Here is a 20,425-nt window from a genome sequence, read left to right as displayed (position 1 = left end):
ACACCCAAAGTCAAACCATCAAAGCTACTTATAGGTAGGGGAACCAGACCCTGAATCCTACCCACCTCAGGTCTTACCCACCTACCCACAGCCTTTTCCAGATTTCCTGGCAGATACAATGATAATGTCAGAAGGACACTCATTTTCAAAAAAATAGATTTCTGAAATCAGTGCAATCTTTCCCATCTACACAATGCTACACCATGTATTCCATCTTGCTATTCATTTACTCTGTTTGAGATTAAGTTTCAAGCACTTCATAAGCATTTCTCTCTAATCTGGTATGCTATTTGGAAAAATGCAGGAAGCCAGTGGAAAGATTGCTTGTGAAGAGACTTCTGTGAAGATCTGCTCCCTGCTGGTGCAAACCACTACTGGAAAGGAAACGCATTTCCTATCATGAATATTCCCTTTCAGTTTTTCATGTAATCCACTGCCCCTAATTTTCTCTGTCATAAGCAATGAAGGTGCCATCTGTATGTTGCTGTTTTAATACACACCCAATGGTTACTGACAAAGGATCATCCAAGGCCATGCCTGTTACATTAATTGCTCCATACGTGGGAAGAAGATGAAGGGTCCAACTGTCCTGACTCCCTCTGAGGGAAATAAAATAAGGAGAAACTCCCTGTGGCTATGGACTGTATTCCAGTTCTGTTCCAGCTTCCAGAGAGCTGCTTTAAAATCCTCTCTCATTCCTGGGACCCTAAGTCAGAAAATACAACTCCTTGGCCTAATGACTTTGAGAAAAAAAGCCCTTGATGCAATATTCTGGAACAATAAAACACATGACTACTAATATAAAGAACAGGGAAGCCTCAAAGACAAATTTAGATAAATTCTCCTGCTTTAACTATCTACACGGCCGGCTCTTTATGTCACTTAAAACAAACAAACAAAACAAAACAAAACAAAAAACAAAAAAACAAAAAAAACCCAAAACCCTATCTCTTGACTTCCAACTGCCTCTAGGATATGCCCCTGAAAAATAACCAGAAATATCTGAATGTTCACAAATACCAAGATTCTATGGACTTTGCCCATTTTTAATCAACATACCTATTATTCTTTAGTTTTCATCACTCAGAATTGTATTGATCCTCAATCTACAGATATTTGAGGCAAATATAAAATACTGTTGTAAGTGATTCAGGAATAATTTGCTGAGTATAACTATAACATTTAATGAAAAATCTAAGAGTTACATTTTAGTTTTAAAAAGAAAACCTTTTAAAGAAGTTTTTAAATGTTGAGGATTTTACTAAGTATTTGTAAAGGTTTTGCCAATTCATAGAAACACACACATAGATCATTGGAACAGAATAGAAAACCCAGAAATAAACCCATGATTATATGGTCAATTAATCTTCGACAAAATAGGAAAAAACATCCAATGGGAAAAAGACAGTCTCTTCAACAAATGCTGTTGGGAAAACTGGATAGTGACACACAGAAGATGAAATTGGACCACTTTCTTATACCATACACAAAAATAAATTCAAAATGGATGAAAAACCTAAATGTGAGACAGGAAACCGTCAAAATCCTAGGGGAGAACACAGGCAGCAATCTCTTTGACCTTAGTTGGAGCAACATCTTACTAGATATGTCTTCAGAGGCAAGAGAAAGAAAAGAAAAAATAAATTATTGGGACTTCATCAAAATAAAAAGGTTTTGCACAATGAAGGAATCAACAAAACTAAAAGGCAACCAAAAGAATGGAAGAAGATATTTGCAAATGGCATACCTGGTAAAGGGTTAGTATCCAAAATATATAAAGAACTCAAACCCCCCCCCAAAAAAAAACATAATCCAATTAAAAAATGGACAGAAGACATGAATAGACACTTTTACAAAGAAGACATCCAGATGGCCAACAGACATATGAAAAGATGTTCAACATTACTGATCGTCAGGGAAATGCAAATCAAAACTACAATGAGATATCACCTCATTATCAGTCAGAATGGCTAAACTCTAGAATACAAGAAAGAAACATCAAGAAGCATCAGGTATTATAAAGGATGAGAGAAAGGGGAACCTTCTTGCCCTGTTGGTGGGAATGCAAACTGAAAAAACTGATGCAGCCACTCTGAAAAACAGTATAGAGGCTCCTCAAAATGTTAAAAATAGAACTACCCTCAATCCACCAATTGCACTACTAGGTATTTATCCAAAGGATACAAAAGTACTAATTCAAAGGGATACAGGCACACTAATATTTATAGCAGCACTATTTACAATAGTCATTTTATGGAAACAGCTCAAGTGTCCATCAAATGATGAATGGATAAAGAAAAGTGGTGTATATATGCAATGGAATGTTATTCAGCCATAAAAATAATGAAATCTTGCCATTTGCAATGACATGGATGAAACTAGAGATTATTATGCTGAGCAAAATCAGTCAGAGAAAGTCAAATACCATATGATTCCATTCATATGTGGAATTTAAGACACAAAACAAATGAGCAAAGGGAAAAAAGAGAGAGAGGAAAACCAAGAAGCAATCTCTTAACTATAGAGAACAAACTAAGGGTTACCAGAGGGGAGTTGGGTTGGGGATGGGTTAAGTAGGTGATGAGGATTAAGGAGTACACTTGTAGTGATGAGCACTGGGTGTTATATGGAATTGTTGAATCACTATATTGTATACCTGAAAGTAATATTAACACTATATGTTAACTAACTGGAATACAAATAAAAACTTTTTTTAAAAAAAGCTTTAACCATTTAATTTTTAAATTAATTAATTTTTAAAACCCACAAAACATTTCATTTAATATATAAGATATGAATATAAACTAAAGATTTTTTAAGCTTACGTAACAGTAAGTTCATTATCTCATTACAGGCTCTCTTTGAAAATAGTATAGAAAGATTTTAAGTTGCTTAGGACACTTTGGGGAACTTTATTTTGATTTTTCTTCAGTATCAGATTATAAGCATCCAAAAGAAAGAGAACAGAAAATCCATTTCCATCTCATTTAGGAGCCATGAATCTTCATCATGAGACCCCACTTTAAGGAACACCCTGTCATTCATCATAAACAAACTTATCCTGAAACTAAAAATACCCTACTGAAAATTTTCAAATAATAGTGCTTTAACCCTAACAGGAGTCCAAAAGTATTCGATAATATAGTAGTTCGTTAGAGTAAATGTATCACTTTCTACAGTGGCTACTTTAAAAGAAAACATTTATTTACATTTAAATAAACTGTATATGTAAGACATATGTGAAAATGCTTATTATCTCATTCTTGGTAAATTCAAGGGTGTTGCCAAGGATGAGGAAATTATAACTTCTACCTGTATTTTTTAGACAATACCTATTAAGCATATATTCAACAGGTCACAGAATGCCATCTGAAGGACATGGTCATACAGCATTCTAAGGAACTACACTAATATAAGAAAATGACAGAAACAACTGTGCCCAAGTGTTCACTGCCCAATCAGTTTAAAGGATCCCTTTAAATATCAAAATGAATTACAGAAGTATCAACATGGACATGTGAATCAAACAATGGATTAAAAATACAAAACAACATATTAATGCCATTGGCTAAGTTGCTAATAAGAATATCCTGTAAGTTTCCAGTTTGAGATGTCAGCCTAAACATACCCATTTATTTCCATTTTCCCTCTAAGACCACTGAAATTAAAATAAAGGAGGGAAGTGGTATAAAAACCCCCAAACAAAGAGAATGGGAATTAAATCATAAATGGAATCATAAATAAAAATATTTCAATACATTACAGGAAAACAGCATGTGCATGGAGGCTTGGTGACTGCAAAGGTAGAGTGAAGGTAGCCACTGCTAAATACTGGAGAGGGGACTGACTGCAGGGTGGGAGGAGCAGGTTTGCTGAGTGGAACCTCACTGAGTTCAGAAGTGAACAGAAGGAGGCAAGGTGGATGGAGTGGAGCTGACACAGGTGAATGACAGAGAGCTCTGGAAAAGAGAGCTACCAGCTCCCTTCTAAGAATAACCATTAGCCAGGGTTTCTTCTCAATATAGTCAAAACCCAAAAAAGTGGATTGGTTAGAGCTGTGGAGTCTAATATGGTAGCCACTAGGAAAAGGTGAGTCCTTGATAAGTGACCGCTGCTGAAATGTGCTGAGTGCAACATACACATGTGATTTCTAAGACTCAGCTCTGCCCTCCCCCAGAAGTGTAAACCATCTTATTAACAATGTTTCTGCATTTGCTATGTGTTGGAATGTTAATAATTTAGATATATTAGGTTAAGTAAAATATATTATTAAAATTAATTTCACCTATATGTTTTTAAGTGTGGCCACTAGGAAATCTAAAATTACATCTGTAGCCGACATTATACTTCTATTGGATAGTAATGAATTAGAGAATAAAGAAGTTAATGTGATAAGAGATGCCCCTGAGGCAAACCATCCAGCTCTTTGGCATTTAGGGGCCTCAAAAATTTTAACAGTCCTCACTCAGGCCCTAAAACCAGAGCTGAAAGACACTAAATCCTACTCTCAAATATAGCACTTCCACCAATGCTTCTCTTCCCTAATTTTAAAATACAAAAAGATGGGGTGCCTGGGTGGCTCAGTCGGTTAAGCGGCTGACTTCGGCTCAGGTCATGATCTCGCGGTCCGTGGGTTCAAGCCCCACATCGGGCTCTGTGCTGACCGCTCAGAGCCTGGAGCCTGTTTCAGATTCTGTGTCTCCCCCTCTCTCTGACCCTCCCCCATTCATGCTCTGTCTCTGTCTCAAAAATAAATTAAAAAAAAAGTTAAAAAAATTTAAAAAATAAAAATAAAAAATAAAATACAAAAAGAATTCTAAGAATCAGAAGTCATTTTAGGAAAGCTTGCCAAACAAACCGTAAAAATAAACAGAAAGACAAATAAATAAATGAGCAAAATTAAAAGAAAAGGAATAAATTACCTTAGAAGAAATAATATAATCCAGTTTAAAACACATAAACTAACTAAAGAAATGAACAATAATCTTCAACTGATATCATTTGAGAAAGGTGATCAACTGTATAATGAACAGAGAGAATAATAAAAGGAGGATCCACAGAATAAACTGCATGACTAAAGATTTAGAAAAAGAAAGGTATGATATGATTTGGTAAAGAGTATAAAAAAAGACAAATAGGGATGCCTGGGTGGCTCAGTCAGTTGAGCATCTGACTTTGACTCAGGTCATGATTTCGTGGTTCAGGAGTTTGAGCCCCACATCAGACTCTGAGCTGACAGGTCAGAGCCTGGAGCCTGCTTTGGATTCTGTGTGTCTCTCTCTCTGCCCCTCCCCTGCTCATGCGCGCTCTCTTATGCGTGTGCGCTCTCTCTCACTCTCTCTCTCTCTCTCAAAAATAAAAATAAATAAAACATTTAAAAAGAGAAGAACACTTGAATTTGACAGACACCAGGATCAGTAGACAACAGATACACTCCACCCCAATGAATGGCACAGAAGCCACAGCATTGGACCCATACAGAAGGAAGTATAGGCTCAGAAAAATGGCTTTGCAGACAATACAGTTTACATTGTCACAAAATCCTAAAGACTGCTTTAAAAAAACAGAATCAAATTGCAGAGAAATTAAATATGATTAAAAGAGAGAATGTAAAGGTTACCAACATGGAGACAGAAGGAGTTAAAGAAAAGTAGGGACAGAACTAGAGGGCTTACAGAGAGAGAAACCCAATTATGGATAACAGAAATGAAAAAAAGCCTTAAGAACTGTCTTTTGAAGGTATAAAAGCGATCAGTGAAAATGACAACAGTGGTATGAGAGTAGAAGTGGGGAGCTATGGTGAGTGAGCCAAGTTCATATCCTGTCATAACAAGAAGTCAATAGCAAGTGGATACAGTTGATCAATCAAGGAATAATAAATGGAGTATTAAAACAGGAGTCATAACCAGAAACAGACCACTGGAGGTCTCTGAGGAATGAACAGCAATGGGAAATGTGGGGTTAGGGGTTAGGGCTTCTTATAAATCCTTTACTGTTGGCTCTGTAACTGCTGTATGTCATATCGACATGTTTAAATACTTAAAAATGTCACAGCCTATACATTTTATCCATATTATACACACATTAAATAACTGAAACATCTATCTGAAGGCAGACACAGTGGATACACAATGTCCAAGTGTGATATAGTTCAACATTCACACAGCAAATACACTACAATCCTTTAATTATCTTTTAAAAAACAAAATAAATTAATCATCAGTCAAGATTTCCACAAAACTTTTATCTTCATAAGGTCCCAGTAATTCACTTTTGCTTTTAATTCCCTTGCCTTTGGGGATGTGTCGAGGAAGAGATTGCTACGGCTGAGGTCAGAGAGGTCTTTTCCTGCTTTCTCCTCTAAGGTTTTGATGGTTTCCTGTCTCACATTTAGGTCCTTTATCCATTTTGAGTTTATTTTTGTAAATGGTGTGAGAAAGTGGTCTAGTTTCAACCTTCTGCATGTTGCTGTCCAGTTCTCCCAGCACCATTTGTTAAAGAGGCTGTCTTTTTTCTATTGGATGTTCTTTCCTGCTTTGTCAAAGATAAGTTGGCCATACGTTTGTGGGTCTAGTTCTGGGGTTTCTATTCTATTCCATTGGTCTGTGTGTCAGACAAAGGGCTAGTATCTAAAATCTATAAAGAGCTCACCAAACTCCACACTCGAAAAACAAATAACCCAGTGAAGAAATGGGCAGAAAACATGAATAGACACTTCTCTAAAGAAGACATCCAGATGGCCAACAGGCACATGAAAAGATGTTCAGCGTCGCTCCTTATCAGGGAAATACAAATCAAAACCACACTCAGGTATCACCTCACGACAGTCAGAGTGGCCAAAATGAACAAATCAGGAGACTATAGATGCTGGAGAGGATGTGGAGAAACGGGAACCCTCTTGCACTGTTGGTGGGAATGCAAATTGGTGCAGCCGCTCTGGAAAGCAGTGTGGAGGTTCCTCAGAAAATTAAAAATAGACCTACCCTATGACCCAGCAATAGCACTGCTAGGAATTTACCCAAGGGATACAGGAGTACTGATGCATAGGGGCACTTGTACCCCAATGTTCATAGCAGCACTCTCAACAATAGCCAAATTATGGAAAGAGCCTAAATGTCCATCAACTGATGAATGGATAAAGAAATTGTGGTTTATATACACAATGGAATACTACGTGGCAATGAGAAAAAATGAAATATGGCCTTTTGTAGCAACGTGGATGGAACTGGAGAGTGTGATGCTAAGTGAAATAAGCCATACAGAGAAAGACAGATACCATATGGTTTCACTCTTATGCGGATCCTGAGAAACTTAACAGGAACCCATGGGGGAGGGGAAGGAAAAAAAAAAAAAAAAAAAAAAAAGGACGTTAGAGTGGGAGAGAGCCAAAGCATAAGAGACTGTTAAAAAACTGAGAACAAACTGAGGGTTGATGGGGGGTGGGAGGGAGGGGAGGGTGGGTGATGGGTATTGAGGAGGGCACCTTTTGGGATGAGCACTGGGTGTTGTATGGAAACCAATTTGTCAATAAATTTCATATATAAAAAAAAAAAAAGATTTCCACAAAACTACTTTAAAAGTGATACCCTTTAAAGTATACTAAATTAAGAGACACCTGGGCAGCATCTGACTCTTGATTTCAGCTCAGGTCATGATCTCATGGATCATGGGATGGAGTTCCACATCGGGCTCTGCGCTGACAGTGTAGAGCCCGCTTAGGATTCTCTCTCCCTCTCTCTGCTAGTCCCCTGCTCCTGCTCTCTCTCTTTCTCTCTCTCTCTCTCTCTCTTTCTCTCTCTCGCTCTCGCTCTCTCTCTCTCTCAAAATAAAATAAACATTACAAAAATAAACTATGCTCAACTAAAAATCAATTCTAGGTAGATGGTACATAAAATATGAAAGGTAAAACAAGAACAACAAAACGCCTCTATGGGAAAATATTTTCATGATGTTGAGACAAAGAAAGAGTTTTTAAATAGGACACAATAAGCATTAAACATAGAAAATAGGGTTTCATGAGTTGGGCCACATTATAATGAATTGCTGTTCATCAAGACAGCAACTCTCTAGAAGTATATTATACTTTGATTAAAGATTTACAAAAGACAGAAAGAACATTAAAACAGCAAAAAGACAAGCCAAGAGTCTGAGGGAATATTGGCAAAAGCATTTAAGTGCCTAAGGACTCATATCCATAATACAGAATAACTCATACAAATCAAAAAGGAAAAACAACACAAAACAAAAAAAATAGAAATGATAAAAACAGGCAAGAGACATGAACAGACACTTTTCAAAAGAAAATAATCAAGCTGAAAATTAGGAAATAAAAATGTCCTTGACTTCACTGGTAATCTAGAAACTGCTAATTAAAATCACAAAGAAGAAGGTCTGCCAAGGTGACTCAGTCTGTTAAGCACCTGACTCTTGATTTCAGCTCAGGTCATGACCTCTCGGTTTGTGAGTTTGAGCCCTACATTGGGCTCTGCACTGACATTGTGGAGCCTGCTTGGGATTCTCTCCCTCTCTCTCAAACCCTCCCCTGCTCTGTCTCTGTCTTTCTCTCTCTCTCTCTCTCTCTCTCTCTCTCTCTCTCTCAAAAATAAACAAACTAAAATCACAAAGAAGGGGGCCTGAGTGGTTCAGCTGGTTAAGGATTGGCTCTTGATCTCAGCTCCAGTCATTATCTCAAGTTTCATGGTGTTGAGCCCCACTGAGCCTGCTTGGGATTCTCTCTCTCTCTCTCTCTCTCTCTCTCTCTCTCTCTCTCCCCTGCTCATGCTGTCTCCTTCTCTCTCTCTCAGAATAAATAAACATGTAAATAAATAAATAAATAAATAAATAAATAAATAAATAATAAAATCCCCACCCACCAGAATGGTGAATAAAAAAGATTGAAAATACTAAGAGTTGGTGAGTATGTAGAGCAATAAGAATTTTTCATACGCTTCTGGTGAGAATATTAATTGGTATATAACCATTTTTTAAAACATTTGGGGGCACTTGGGTGGCCCAGTGGGCTAAGCAGCCAGCTCTTGATTTCAGCTCTGGTCATGATGTCACGGTTCATGAGTTCAAGCCCTATATCGGGCTCTGCACTTAACAGCGTGGACCCTGCTTGGGATTCTCTCTCTCTCTCTCTCTCTCTCCCCCCCCCCCCCCTGCTCGCTCTCTCTCTCTCTCTACGTCTCTCTCTCAAAATAAATAAAATAAACACTTACAAATAAATAAATAAAACAATTTGGCTTCATTTGGAAAACTTAAAGATATTGCCACTTTATGACTTAGTCCATTTCTATACATATATGCATGTGATAGGCAGAAATGCATACACATGTGCATCAAAATATATGTACAATAGGAATATTCATGGCAGAGTTCTTATTAATAGACAAAAGCTGGAATCCAAATATCCATCAACAGAATAGCAATAAAGATGAATAAATTACAATAGGCAACAACTTGAATGCACTCTCACAAAAATAAAATTGAGCAAAAATAACCAGACCCAAAAGAATACACACCATGTGCTTGCATTATTCCACCTGCATAAACTTCCAGAGAAGGGAAAAACTAAATCGTGGTGCTCAGTGTCATACTAATGGTTTTTCAGTGAGAAATAAATGCAATTTTCTTACTTTATCGATATGCCTTCTCCCTGGAATATAGACACTACCTCTTTTACCCCAAGTCAGGAATCTTTACAATGATCTGGGAGTGAATTCCCCACTTTGAGAATCATCTCACACAAATGGCATTTGTTAACTATGACAGTTACAATTCCCTCCCCCTTTACCAACTTCTACCTGTCACTGGGACAGATCAGCTCCTTCATCTACTACCTGACTTGGGGCCTGGAGTCAGCACATGTCCAACACTCTCCCACAGCCCATTCTCCTTCAGTGACTTTTAACCCAGAATGTGGGTTTTTGTACAATTCCTTATTTAATATCATGTTAGTTTTATCCAATTATTTTGGAAATCTGGGAGCTGTAATTCCTTAGCTTTTTCTGTAACTTCTAGCTTGTTTTCATGGAAACTGCATACTGTATGATATCTCATTTAGAGGTACCCAAAGAAAATATTCAACAAGGAGAGATAAGAACGTGTGTGTGTGTGTGTGTGTGTGTGTGTGTGTGTGTGTTTATATACACATAAATAAGTACACAGACCCATTATTTTTATAATAGTTTTGGTTTAGGGGAGTTGTTTGTTTTTGGTTTTTGCTAAAATGATTTATAGCTGATGTTGACTGTCAATAAATTACTGAAATAAATACCATGGGAATTGCTATTAGAAGGTTCCAAATGACTCTCCTTTTCTCTGAGGAGTAAAACACTACCTAATCCTAATAAATCAATAAGAGAACAGAGATTTTGGTTGGCATCCCTCCATAACAAGACTATTTCTCTTCCTTTAACAGCATGTCAAGGATGAGTCAGGAACTCTGAGAAAACTGAACCCTTTGGGGAATACGTTCAGTGGTAGACCTGAAAAGCAACATTTACAAGAAAGATTCCTTTAGTAAAAGTGTCCATACTTCTCAGTTTATAAAGCTAAAAATTTTGTATGTTTATTTATGTCCCAAAGCCATAAAGAGGTTTGAGAGGGATAAAATCTCCACTATAATAAATCTGGATCAATTATAAGGATGCATTATAAACATGCCTTAATTTAGAATTTCAATTCTGCTACCATCAATGATGAACAAAGTGGTTCTCACGAATCCTCCAGTTAGAACAATTAGGATGGAAAATGCAATGATCACATGCATAAAAACACCAGAGAAATTAATAGAGCAATGAGAAATTGCAGCACCAAGATCCAGAAGGAGAGGGAAGCCCTGGGTAGATAACAGAGTTTGGGGCACCTTTTGGGAACCATTTGATGATTCCTGAAACAATGCCTAAGAGACCAAAAAATTAAGCACATCTTGACAGACTTGAGAGCTAGGGGAACCAAACAGGAGTTCAAGTTCCACTGAAAAGAAAGAAGACTCTAGCAAATTCTTTATACTTATATCTAGGTATGTATAAGCAAAAATCAACAGCAGAGCAGCCCTTACAGGGATGGAAGTCCAGGCCCTCATCATCTCAATGATTAACTGGATTAAGGCAGTTTGTGCTTGTGCTGGTGCCATGACCCAGATGTCGGCCAGAAACAAACATGAAAGTTGATAAATATAGTATCCTCAAGACCCTCAAATTATACCTACAATTCTTCATATGCACTGGGACAAAATAAAAAGGCAACCAGGTTTAGAAACAACATCATGAATCATTTCATGTAACTTAAAAGTCACATCATGAATCATTTCAATATACACTTTTTAAACGATTTCTAAAATAAAAAGAGGGACAGAGATTGAACATGCACTAATGTGAGAAATGCAGGATAGTGGAAAATGAATTTGATTTTATTTTAAAACTCGAATTTGTTTACTACATGGCATATTGGGGGGAGGAGTTAATATGGCGGAGAAGTTGGGGGACCCTGGGCTTTCTTTGCATCACTTTAAAATTAATGCCTGTTAATACGGTTTAAGGTGTTGTAATGGGGTTATACACTTTTTTTTAAGTTTATTTTTGAGAGGGGGGAGGAGAAGAGTTAGATGATTAACCAACTGAGCCACCCAGGAGCCCCCACTTTTTTTTTGGTAGAGAGAGAGAAAGCATGTGTGCAGTGCATGCACAAGCAGGGGAGGGGCAGAGGGACAGGGGGAGAGAGGTTACCTTAAGCAGATTCTATCCCCAGCACTAAGCCTGATGTGGGGCTCATACTCATGAATGATGAGATCATGACATAAGCTGAAATTGAGAGTCTGATGTTTCACCAAATGAGTTACCTAGGAACCCCTAAACTTTTAATTTTTAAATATTTCTCTACACACTCTATAGAGAAAAGAGACCATGAACTACACCAGAATGGCTTGAGTAATGGTAATTGGGTGATGATTTTCCCCTCGGGCCTTTTTGTTTGTTTGTTTCCTACACAAAATATATATTACCTTTGTAGTTTTAAGAAATATGTATACAAACATTAGGATACTTAATTGAACATTGGGTTTTCTTCACACATGATGTTCAAGATGTACAATTTTTACAGTTAATATTTGATAACATTAACTTAGAGTTATAGCATTTTAAATAGTGGCTGGTAGATGAAAAATTCTAAGCCTGGAAAAAGCAAAGGCCCCGTGAGGATGTGTCAGGTAACACACAAGCCCTTAGGATATCAGGCTCCACAACCATGCCCGCCACTGGTAGCAGCAAACCCCAAATGCATGACCACTTAGTTCAACTGTCTTGTGACTAACGCTTCTAAAAGGCTGAATCTAAAAGTAAAATCTATAAAATACCAAAAATCATTTGTGCATAATTATGTGTTTTACATTGTGTAATAATTATGTGTTGATTCACATTACTCATTTTAAATACTTTGCCTTCTGGACAGGCTTTCATAACTGTGCACATTTATTTTATGCAAATCAACACTTAGAATGGCCTTAAGATGTATGCATACAGGTGAATGACTAAATGGCACAAATAAAGGAGAAATATTATGGAAACTGTTGGCAGTTTAGAACCCTGCATTTGCAACACTTCAAAATGATTTCTTGTGTCTTATCTCATTCGTAGCCCAGTTACAAACCCACGAAGTAAATTAATAAACTCTGTGAGTCAGAGTATGCATTTAGGAATAACTCAGGCACTTTTACATAACAAATTTATCTATGTAGCTACATGAAGTTTACGTAAACAGTTATACATCACAGATTGGCTATGCAAAGTGTCTTTGGAATCTGTCCACTTTTCACTTTCCCACAATGTGGGAAGTTTCGACCTCTTCATCCCTTGCCTACATACACTTCACCTCCTCTCCAAACAATTCCACACACATACTGCCCTCAACATCCTCTATCTAAATAAACACAGATCTGGTTACATCCCTCTTCTCCTTAAAAATCCACCAGACCTTCCCACTCTACACCTAGCACTTCACCAAGGAGCCTATTAAATAGCTAGAACAGACCACAGCAGGTAAAACAATCCCTTTGAAAACACATGCTTTGTCTTTAAAATGTGTGCATCTTTTTTTTCATTCTAATCTATAATTTATACTTGTTGGATTTAATACAAATATCACAGTTTGGATTGTTTCCATTTCTAGGAAAATATGCTATGGCAAGCTGATCTTGCAGCTTCACAAATCCCCTGGCACCACTGCCTCCTCATGCCCTCTGAGATACCCAGACGAGGGCAAAAGCTCAACTCTGCAAAAGCATACACGACACATTACACTCTATTCCCCTCCTGTCTCTGAACTCAACTCATAATCCTACCAAAAAAATAATCCAATCCTTCACCCTGCAAGGTGTGTTTCTAGAACATAATTCTTACAAAAGAGTCTGTAAAGAAAAATTAGCAGTTTGGTCAATGCTATATCCCTCTTTTAGAAATTCTCAATAAATATAAGGACATTCAATATTCTAAGAAGTCTTGCAGTAAAACTTGTAGTGAAGGTTAACCAGGAGACAGTGCTTCATAGAACCCATCTTGCTGAAGGTATGCTGCCCTCCACCAAAATCTCTGTCTTTCCTCACCCTGCCCCCATCACCTGGAAAGTCTCTCCTACTTTCTCCAACTGTCAAATTCCTACTCATTTTTAGAAATCTAACTACCTCCGCTTTGAAACCATTCCCAGCCATGCTAGCTGGAAATAAATGTTTTCTCCTATGTGTATTTGTAGCACTTTGTATAGGCATGTATGTTAAATTACACACGTCGTAGTCTTGGATCTCCATGTCAGTCTCCCCAGCCAGATTGTGAGGAGTTTTAAAAGTAGAAACCATCCCTTATTCATTTATGAATCCTCTGAATCAAGCAATGTTCACAAAAACAAGTTCAGTAAATATGTGTGGAATAAATTGGTGAAAGAGAAATGATCTTTCATGAAAATAAGATATGCAACATCATATGCCAACTCTCCATCATTCCATCCAGGAAACCTCTGCTGGCAAAAAGGGGAACAATAACAAGACTTAGGGGGAGGGATAATGGTCTCTAGAACAGCTCAGTCAGAGTGCATAAATGACCCCTGTTACCAGATTTATAAAGAGAATTTTGCACCAGTCAAGACTGTCACATGAATCCCTTATGAGAGCCACTGTGTCTCTGTCCACGGTGCTAAGATTCCAGCTGGAGAGCCCTGCTTCAAAACCAGGCAGAGTCAATTCCAACTGGAATACCAATGTTTGCATATTTCATTAATTTGATACAGAGACTTCCTTTTCACCTAGGATCTCAGGACAGTCACACTCAATCAGTTACAGTTCAGCCAGTTTAAATAAATCAAGCTAACTATTCTGCAAAAGTAGTTATCAATTCTAAAGGAGGCAAGAGATGCAAAGAACTTGCAAGTCAGATGTGGGTTTTCCTTGCAGCCCTGCCTCTAACCAATGAGCAACTTTGGGCAAGTGACCACAGCTTTCTAGGCATCAACTTCCCAATCTCTGAGTTGAGTAGCTACATAATTAAGATTGAGGAAACCTTCAGTGAATCACTAGCGTATGTCAAGCACTTTTTCTTATTTAATCCTCTTGAAACCTGGTGAAGTGGGTATTACCATTCTCATTATACACATGAAGAAACAGGGATTAAAGAGGTAAAGAAATCTGTTCAAGGCCACACCATGAGCTAGCAGCATTGCCTGCCTAGGAAGTTCAATGGGGTCATGGCTGGACAGCCAAGGTGAGATCAAGGCTTTTTCCCCTCCCACCTTCCCATTACCTCACGCTGCTAATGGCTGTCTTCACGTGTTTCTCTAATACTGTAATGATGATGATATCCAGTATTCATGATTTTTGTTTTTTTTAAAACTTCCTAACTTGACACAAGTTTGTGTTTTATTATTTATCACATTGTGTAACTCAAGTTTATGCCTAAACTTCTCATAAGACCCCCAAATCCCTTATATAACCTGATTCCTTAAGGGTCTCTTAAAGAGTCAAAAGCACTCAGAAAGGCTTGCAGCTGCTCAGTGAGTGGTCTCCTCTCCAAAAGAGATGGCCAGCCTTAGGAGGACAGCTTCACTTGCTCACTGTTCCTACTCCTTGGCTAAGTAGCCACTGTAACTTCACATACCATCCAGCCAGCACAAGGACCACTCAAGAGAGGCAACTGTGTAGCATACCCATGGTAAGGCTGTCTTGCTGGCTGGAGCCAATCCTAGGCAAATGGGACAGTGGGAAGTGGGTTTCACCTTCCCAGCCTATCATGCACCAACTGTGGAGTGTGTTGACTGGTCCTTTATCATGTGTGTAGGGGATGGGGTGGGGAGTGCTGTTTGGTTTGGTATGTTTTACTGAAAATGACCACAGTCATGTGCTAACTTTGTGGTCTCTCAAAGTGCATTCACATATTTAGCTCATCAGTGACCAATGAAATGCTATCATGCACAGTACAGACTCCGATCACTTATAAAACTTACCTAATAGCAATCATCCACAAACTGTCAAAGCCAGAACCCATCAAGGCTCCCAAGTACAAATCCTGAACCTCTTGAAGTAAAAGAGAAGTTGCTCTGTAAAGTACTTGCCTCTCCAAACACCCAGAGACTTGTGCCCCTCCCAAGGCCTCTGTACTTGCATTTCTCTGACCTGGCTTCATTCAATGCTAGAGCTTCTTTTTCAGTCTCTCTTCCCCTAACTCCAACTCTTCATCCTTTCCCCTCTCCTATAATCCAAGCTCTGTAAACAGCAATTTTTGCAAACTGTATGATGGCACTTGTCTTTCTTTACAGCCCTCCTTTCATGATAAGTTGACCATGTCATCACATATGCATTGAATATTTTAAAGCATAGTTCTGTCTGTCGGAGAAAGTACACATTTAACACAGGTGTAGTATGGGAGAGGAAGGCATTCATTGTGGCAATTCTAACTAGGTTAAGTGATGCAACACGCATCAGTGTGGTAGCGTGGGTACTCTTTGTAAAATTACGAAATATCACATGTCTTCTTACACCACTTATCTGAACCTCTCTGGTGGCTCTTAGCACTTTCTGTGTGGAACTTAGGCCATTCGCACACCTCTTTCCTCCCTGAACACCACCATCCCTGTGTCCCACTCTCATCCTCATGTGCCCCAGAACAGAATCTGATGCCTTGTACAGACACCGCACAGAAACCCATTTTTAACAATGAAACGCTTTTGTAAAATATTTGTATTGTATGAAGGATATAACAATGAAAACTGAACCTTCAGAGCAGTCTAGAAGAGCAAAAAAGAACTTGTCATACATATGATACAGATTTGTCCACTGAAATGAGCACTAGCAAGTCCACAAAGAAAAAACCCCATGGGGCTGAGAGCAGGTGCCTGAAGGAACAGACAAGTGCATCTCGGGTGTGGACCCAAAGCTGGACTACCAGCACTACTCTCACCAGTAAGGGGCCAGGGAAAGTCCATTACTGGTATTGTGGTGAGGGGCGTGTAAATGCTCACAGCTGGCCAACTGCCTGGACACATTAACCAACTAAAAAGCCCAAGGCCAAGCCCCTACCCAAAGAAATTACATACCTCAGGCACCAGCAAAGTCTAGAGATGGCTAAATTGGCACAGACTGCATGCTAACGCTTAGCACATAAGGAGCACTAAAATGTGATCATTTGGACCTTATTCTTGCTGATTCTGGCTCAGGATGGGGATACTTTCATCCTGAGTTTCTAAGCTCAGGGAAAGGTGGGACTGAAGTACCCATGCACAAGTAGCTGGGGCAGTGAAACATGCTTCACGGGGTTCCTCCTCGATTGGTGGGGAAACTGAGGCACGCAGTAGACGGGGAAACTGAGGTAGGAAGCAGAGGGCAGGCCCAGGTCGGGGACAGAGCGCGGGCCCGCCTCACCCTGAGCCAACTAGCGCGTCCGAGCCAACTAGCGCGTCCAAGCCAAGCCACCCCGCCTGATGCTTCCGCGACTCCTCAGAGCCCAAGGCGGGGAGAGGGCAGCCCTGTGGCCGGGGCCAGGACTCACCACGTCCATGATCTGCAGGAGGCTCAGGGAGAAGTAGACGGTGAGCGGCTGAGAGTCGTTGGCCACGGGCCTCTCCAAGGGGTTGTAGTTCTTGACCAGCTCCTTGTAGAGCTTCCTCTGGAACTCGCCTTGCAGGGACACTTAAGGAGAGCCCAGCGGGCTGCTCAGGGAAGGCCACCGGGGGTGCACCCCACACCCCTGCCCGCGGACCCCCACCGCCCAAAGCAAGCAACCCAAACGAAAGGGGCTCTCATTCCCAGGACAGCCCCCGGCAGCGCCGCCCACTGTCCCTCGCTGGCGCGAGCCCCCAAACCTGGCCCGGGCGCGGGGCGCACGGAGCAGCCAGGATGCGCCCGGGATCCCGCGGAGGAGGAGTAGAGGACTGGGAGATCCGGCGGCTTTACCGTGCAAGAGCGACGCGGCCAGCGCCAGCCACACCGACCGGCGCATGTTGGGACTCTGAGCTGCCGCGGCCGGCGCGCCCAGCGTCTCGCTAGTCGGCCCGGGCCTGCGCCTGCGGCCGCGGAGCCGCCTCTCCGGGTTCGGCTCGCGCGCCTTTAAAGAGCCGAGCGCGCGCCCCCGCCCCGCCCGCCTCCGCGCGCTTCTCCACGTGACGAGCCCCGCCCCCGCCCCCACCCCAGCCAGCCAGCGGGGCCCTTGGCGGCTCGGCGGCCGCCCAGGGAACTGCAGCCCGCTGGTGTAAGTGGGAAGTGCGCTCCGGAGTACTGGTTACAGCCAGGGCACCCCGCCCCGCCTCCGTCTCCACCGTTGTCCCGGTCCCTCCGCATCACACCTCCGGCCGAGCCAGGGGCTGTCCGAGGCCAGGTTCTGTCTCTCCCTTTTGTCCTTGGTCCCCACTCCGCTCCCTCCTGCTCTCAGACAGAAGCTGCACGGGTCCTTGAGAGAGAGCGGGACAATTCTGGGGTCCAGTCTTCCAGGGTCCTCCCCTCCCTTACGACAGTGGCTGGGTGACAGCGACTAGGAACCAGGCTCCCACAGGTTGGGACGTCTCTCCAACCAGACAAAACAGACATGAGAGGAAGCCCCCCCTCCTACCTCCCGCCAGGGTGTTCTGTCAGCAACCATTTGCTGGGCATCACCAGTCCGATTCTCATCTAGGTTCTCATCTAGGTGCTGGGAGAAGAGGGGAAATCTCTGCCTGGAAGACATTCTATAGGGGAGGAGAAACGCCGCAGAAGTGTGTGATGGCAATCCCAGTGGACACCCTTTTTATGTCTCGTTCTCTTTTAAAGGGGATTTAAAATTGAAAAGTTACTTCCCACCCCTTTCTGGAAGAACAACCAAAACTTGGTGGTGTGATTTAGGCTTTTCTCCTTCTCCTTCTCCTTCTCCTTTTTAACTCGGGAGAGAGTTAATTGACATGGGGAGGCTCAGAGTAAACATCAGTCAAATGGTCAGAGGCTAAGTCGAGTCCTAGACGTTAAGGAGGGGGCTTGGATTTGGAAGAGGAAGGGGGTGAGGATAGGGAGGCGGAAAGCTCTGTCCCACTAGCTCTCTGCAAGAAGGTTGCAGAAAGCTGAGTGCAGCAGGTTCCCTGCGCCCACGTAGGGGGCGCTGCCCCAAAGTGATCTACACCAAGAGCTCAGGCAGGTTGGACCGGCAGAGGCAAAGCCCACATTTGGGCACTGCATAAGACACGGGATTTTTGGATGACATTAAAAACAAACAAACAAAACACCAGAAAAGCTCACCAAAACGTGACTGCCTTTGAATTTACCGGAGCGGCAGGAATGGGTGACTGAGCCAGGTATTTGATTTGGAAAAAAACAAAGAAATGTGACAGCCTTGCAACGAAGTGTCTGATACCAAATTCACACCTGTTAACTGATGCATGTATAAGCAAATAAGGAGTGTAAGCTTTGAACTAAGAGAAGGTCCTAGAGGAAAGAAAGATTGATTCTTTCTGGGAAAGAGTTCATAGACATGACAGCCAACCTGTGCTTGCCATAAAGGAAGGGTCCAGCCAGGAGAAGGGAACACCAGAATAGAATTTCCTGGTGAGCAGACAGGTATGCTCTTAGCTTTAATCGAGCTCCTGAGTTCTGCAATCTGGCAGTCTGGATACCCACAGAGCTGGCACTGGTGAAGAAATGAACTAAAGGGTTTCAGCTGCTGGCAAAGAGTCAGAGAAAGAAAATAAAATATCAGAATAGAGGGGGCATAGGACACAACAGGGAGATTCTCACCGGCATGCCATCCCCACTGGTCATCTGAATGCAACACTAGCTCTCAAACACATTTCCTGAAAGTGTCTAAAAGCCCAGCCTTCCATTCTAGAGGGACATGAGCCTAGAGGGGCCAAGGGAATTCATATACCTTGAGTTTGGCCATTGGGATCACCTTCCTAAAAGCATGAAAACTTCTTTTGTCCCTTGTACCCATAATATCAGAAACCTAGAATTAAACTATTTTCTAGTGGGACAACCAGTCAATGAGTTTTTATGTATGTCCTATGTTCTGCTAGATGCCTGTAGGACCTACCAGCACAATCCACTCACTCAGTTTACAATTTAGAGCTAACATGAGTGTGGATAAATAAATTTCAGTCTGTGCTGTGCCAGTAAATAGGTCTGTGAGTGTGGCTGTGTTCATCCCCATATAAGACTCAGTTTTTTCACTTGTAAAATAAAGAAAGGAGTGGGACTTTCTGGGAGTTGAGCTGACAGAGCTGCAGGTACCCCTTTCACTCCCATTCCCAACATGAATGGTAAGTAAAATGTAAGAGAAAATTAATACATACTTGAGCTTAGAAAGGCAGGGACCAGAAACAAACCCAGAATAGTTACTCACAAGCTGGTGCTATTATCATAGTCCAGGAGAGAGGCATATCTAGACGTGGGCTCCAAGGATAAGAGTCTTAAATTTTAACAAACCTCAATGAAGCAAACTGGTCTTGAGTCTATGAGAGGTGGGGGACTGGAACAAAAATATCAGATAAATCTAGAGCCTGCAAAAATCTCCCCTTTCATGTAAAAATAGACCAGCAAACCCTAAATATGACCAAGGGTAATGGGAGGAAACATGTTTTCTGCTTTGAGTCTGGATAGGCGGAAAATGTAACTGTACATTTATAAACCCAAAATTGCAGGGGCACCTGGGTGGCTCAGTCAGTTGAACATCTGACACTTTATTTCGGCTCAGGTCATGATCTCGTGATTCATGGTTTCGAGACCCACATTGGGTTCATCTGTGCTGTCAGCGCAGAGCCTGCTTGGGATTCTCTGTCTTCCTCTCTCTCTGCCCCTCCCCTGCTCTCTCTCTCTCTCTCTCTTTTTGTCTCTCTCAAAATAAGTAAATACAAACTTTGAAAAAAATGCATAGTGCTTAGGTGTGTGCCCAAATGTATACAACTTACATGGTTTAGAATTCAAGAA

The 20,425-nt window shown here is 41.1% G+C and overlaps 1 protein-coding gene across 1 annotated transcript in view; it reads right to left on the bottom strand.

Annotated features, from left to right (window-relative positions):
- CHRNA7 (cholinergic receptor nicotinic alpha 7 subunit) overlaps positions 1-17,496 on the bottom strand; it is a 116,777-nt gene extending 99,281 nt beyond the window's left edge. Inside the window, exons 1-2 of the mRNA XM_030317555.1 lie at positions 17,435-17,496; positions 17,031-17,170 (exon numbers count right to left, since the gene is read on the bottom strand). Of these exons, the coding sequence (XP_030173415.1) occupies positions 17,031-17,170; positions 17,435-17,480 (186 nt within the window). The 5' untranslated portion in view covers positions 17,481-17,496. The remainder of the gene's footprint in view (positions 1-17,030; positions 17,171-17,434) is intronic.
- Between the last annotated feature and the right edge of the window lie 2,929 nt (positions 17,497-20,425).

This window comes from Lynx canadensis, chromosome B3, assembly GCF_007474595.2.
Source record: "Lynx canadensis isolate LIC74 chromosome B3, mLynCan4.pri.v2, whole genome shotgun sequence".
NCBI lineage: Eukaryota > Metazoa > Chordata > Mammalia > Carnivora > Felidae > Lynx > Lynx canadensis.
This window is presented reverse-complemented; position numbering and strand designations above follow the sequence as displayed.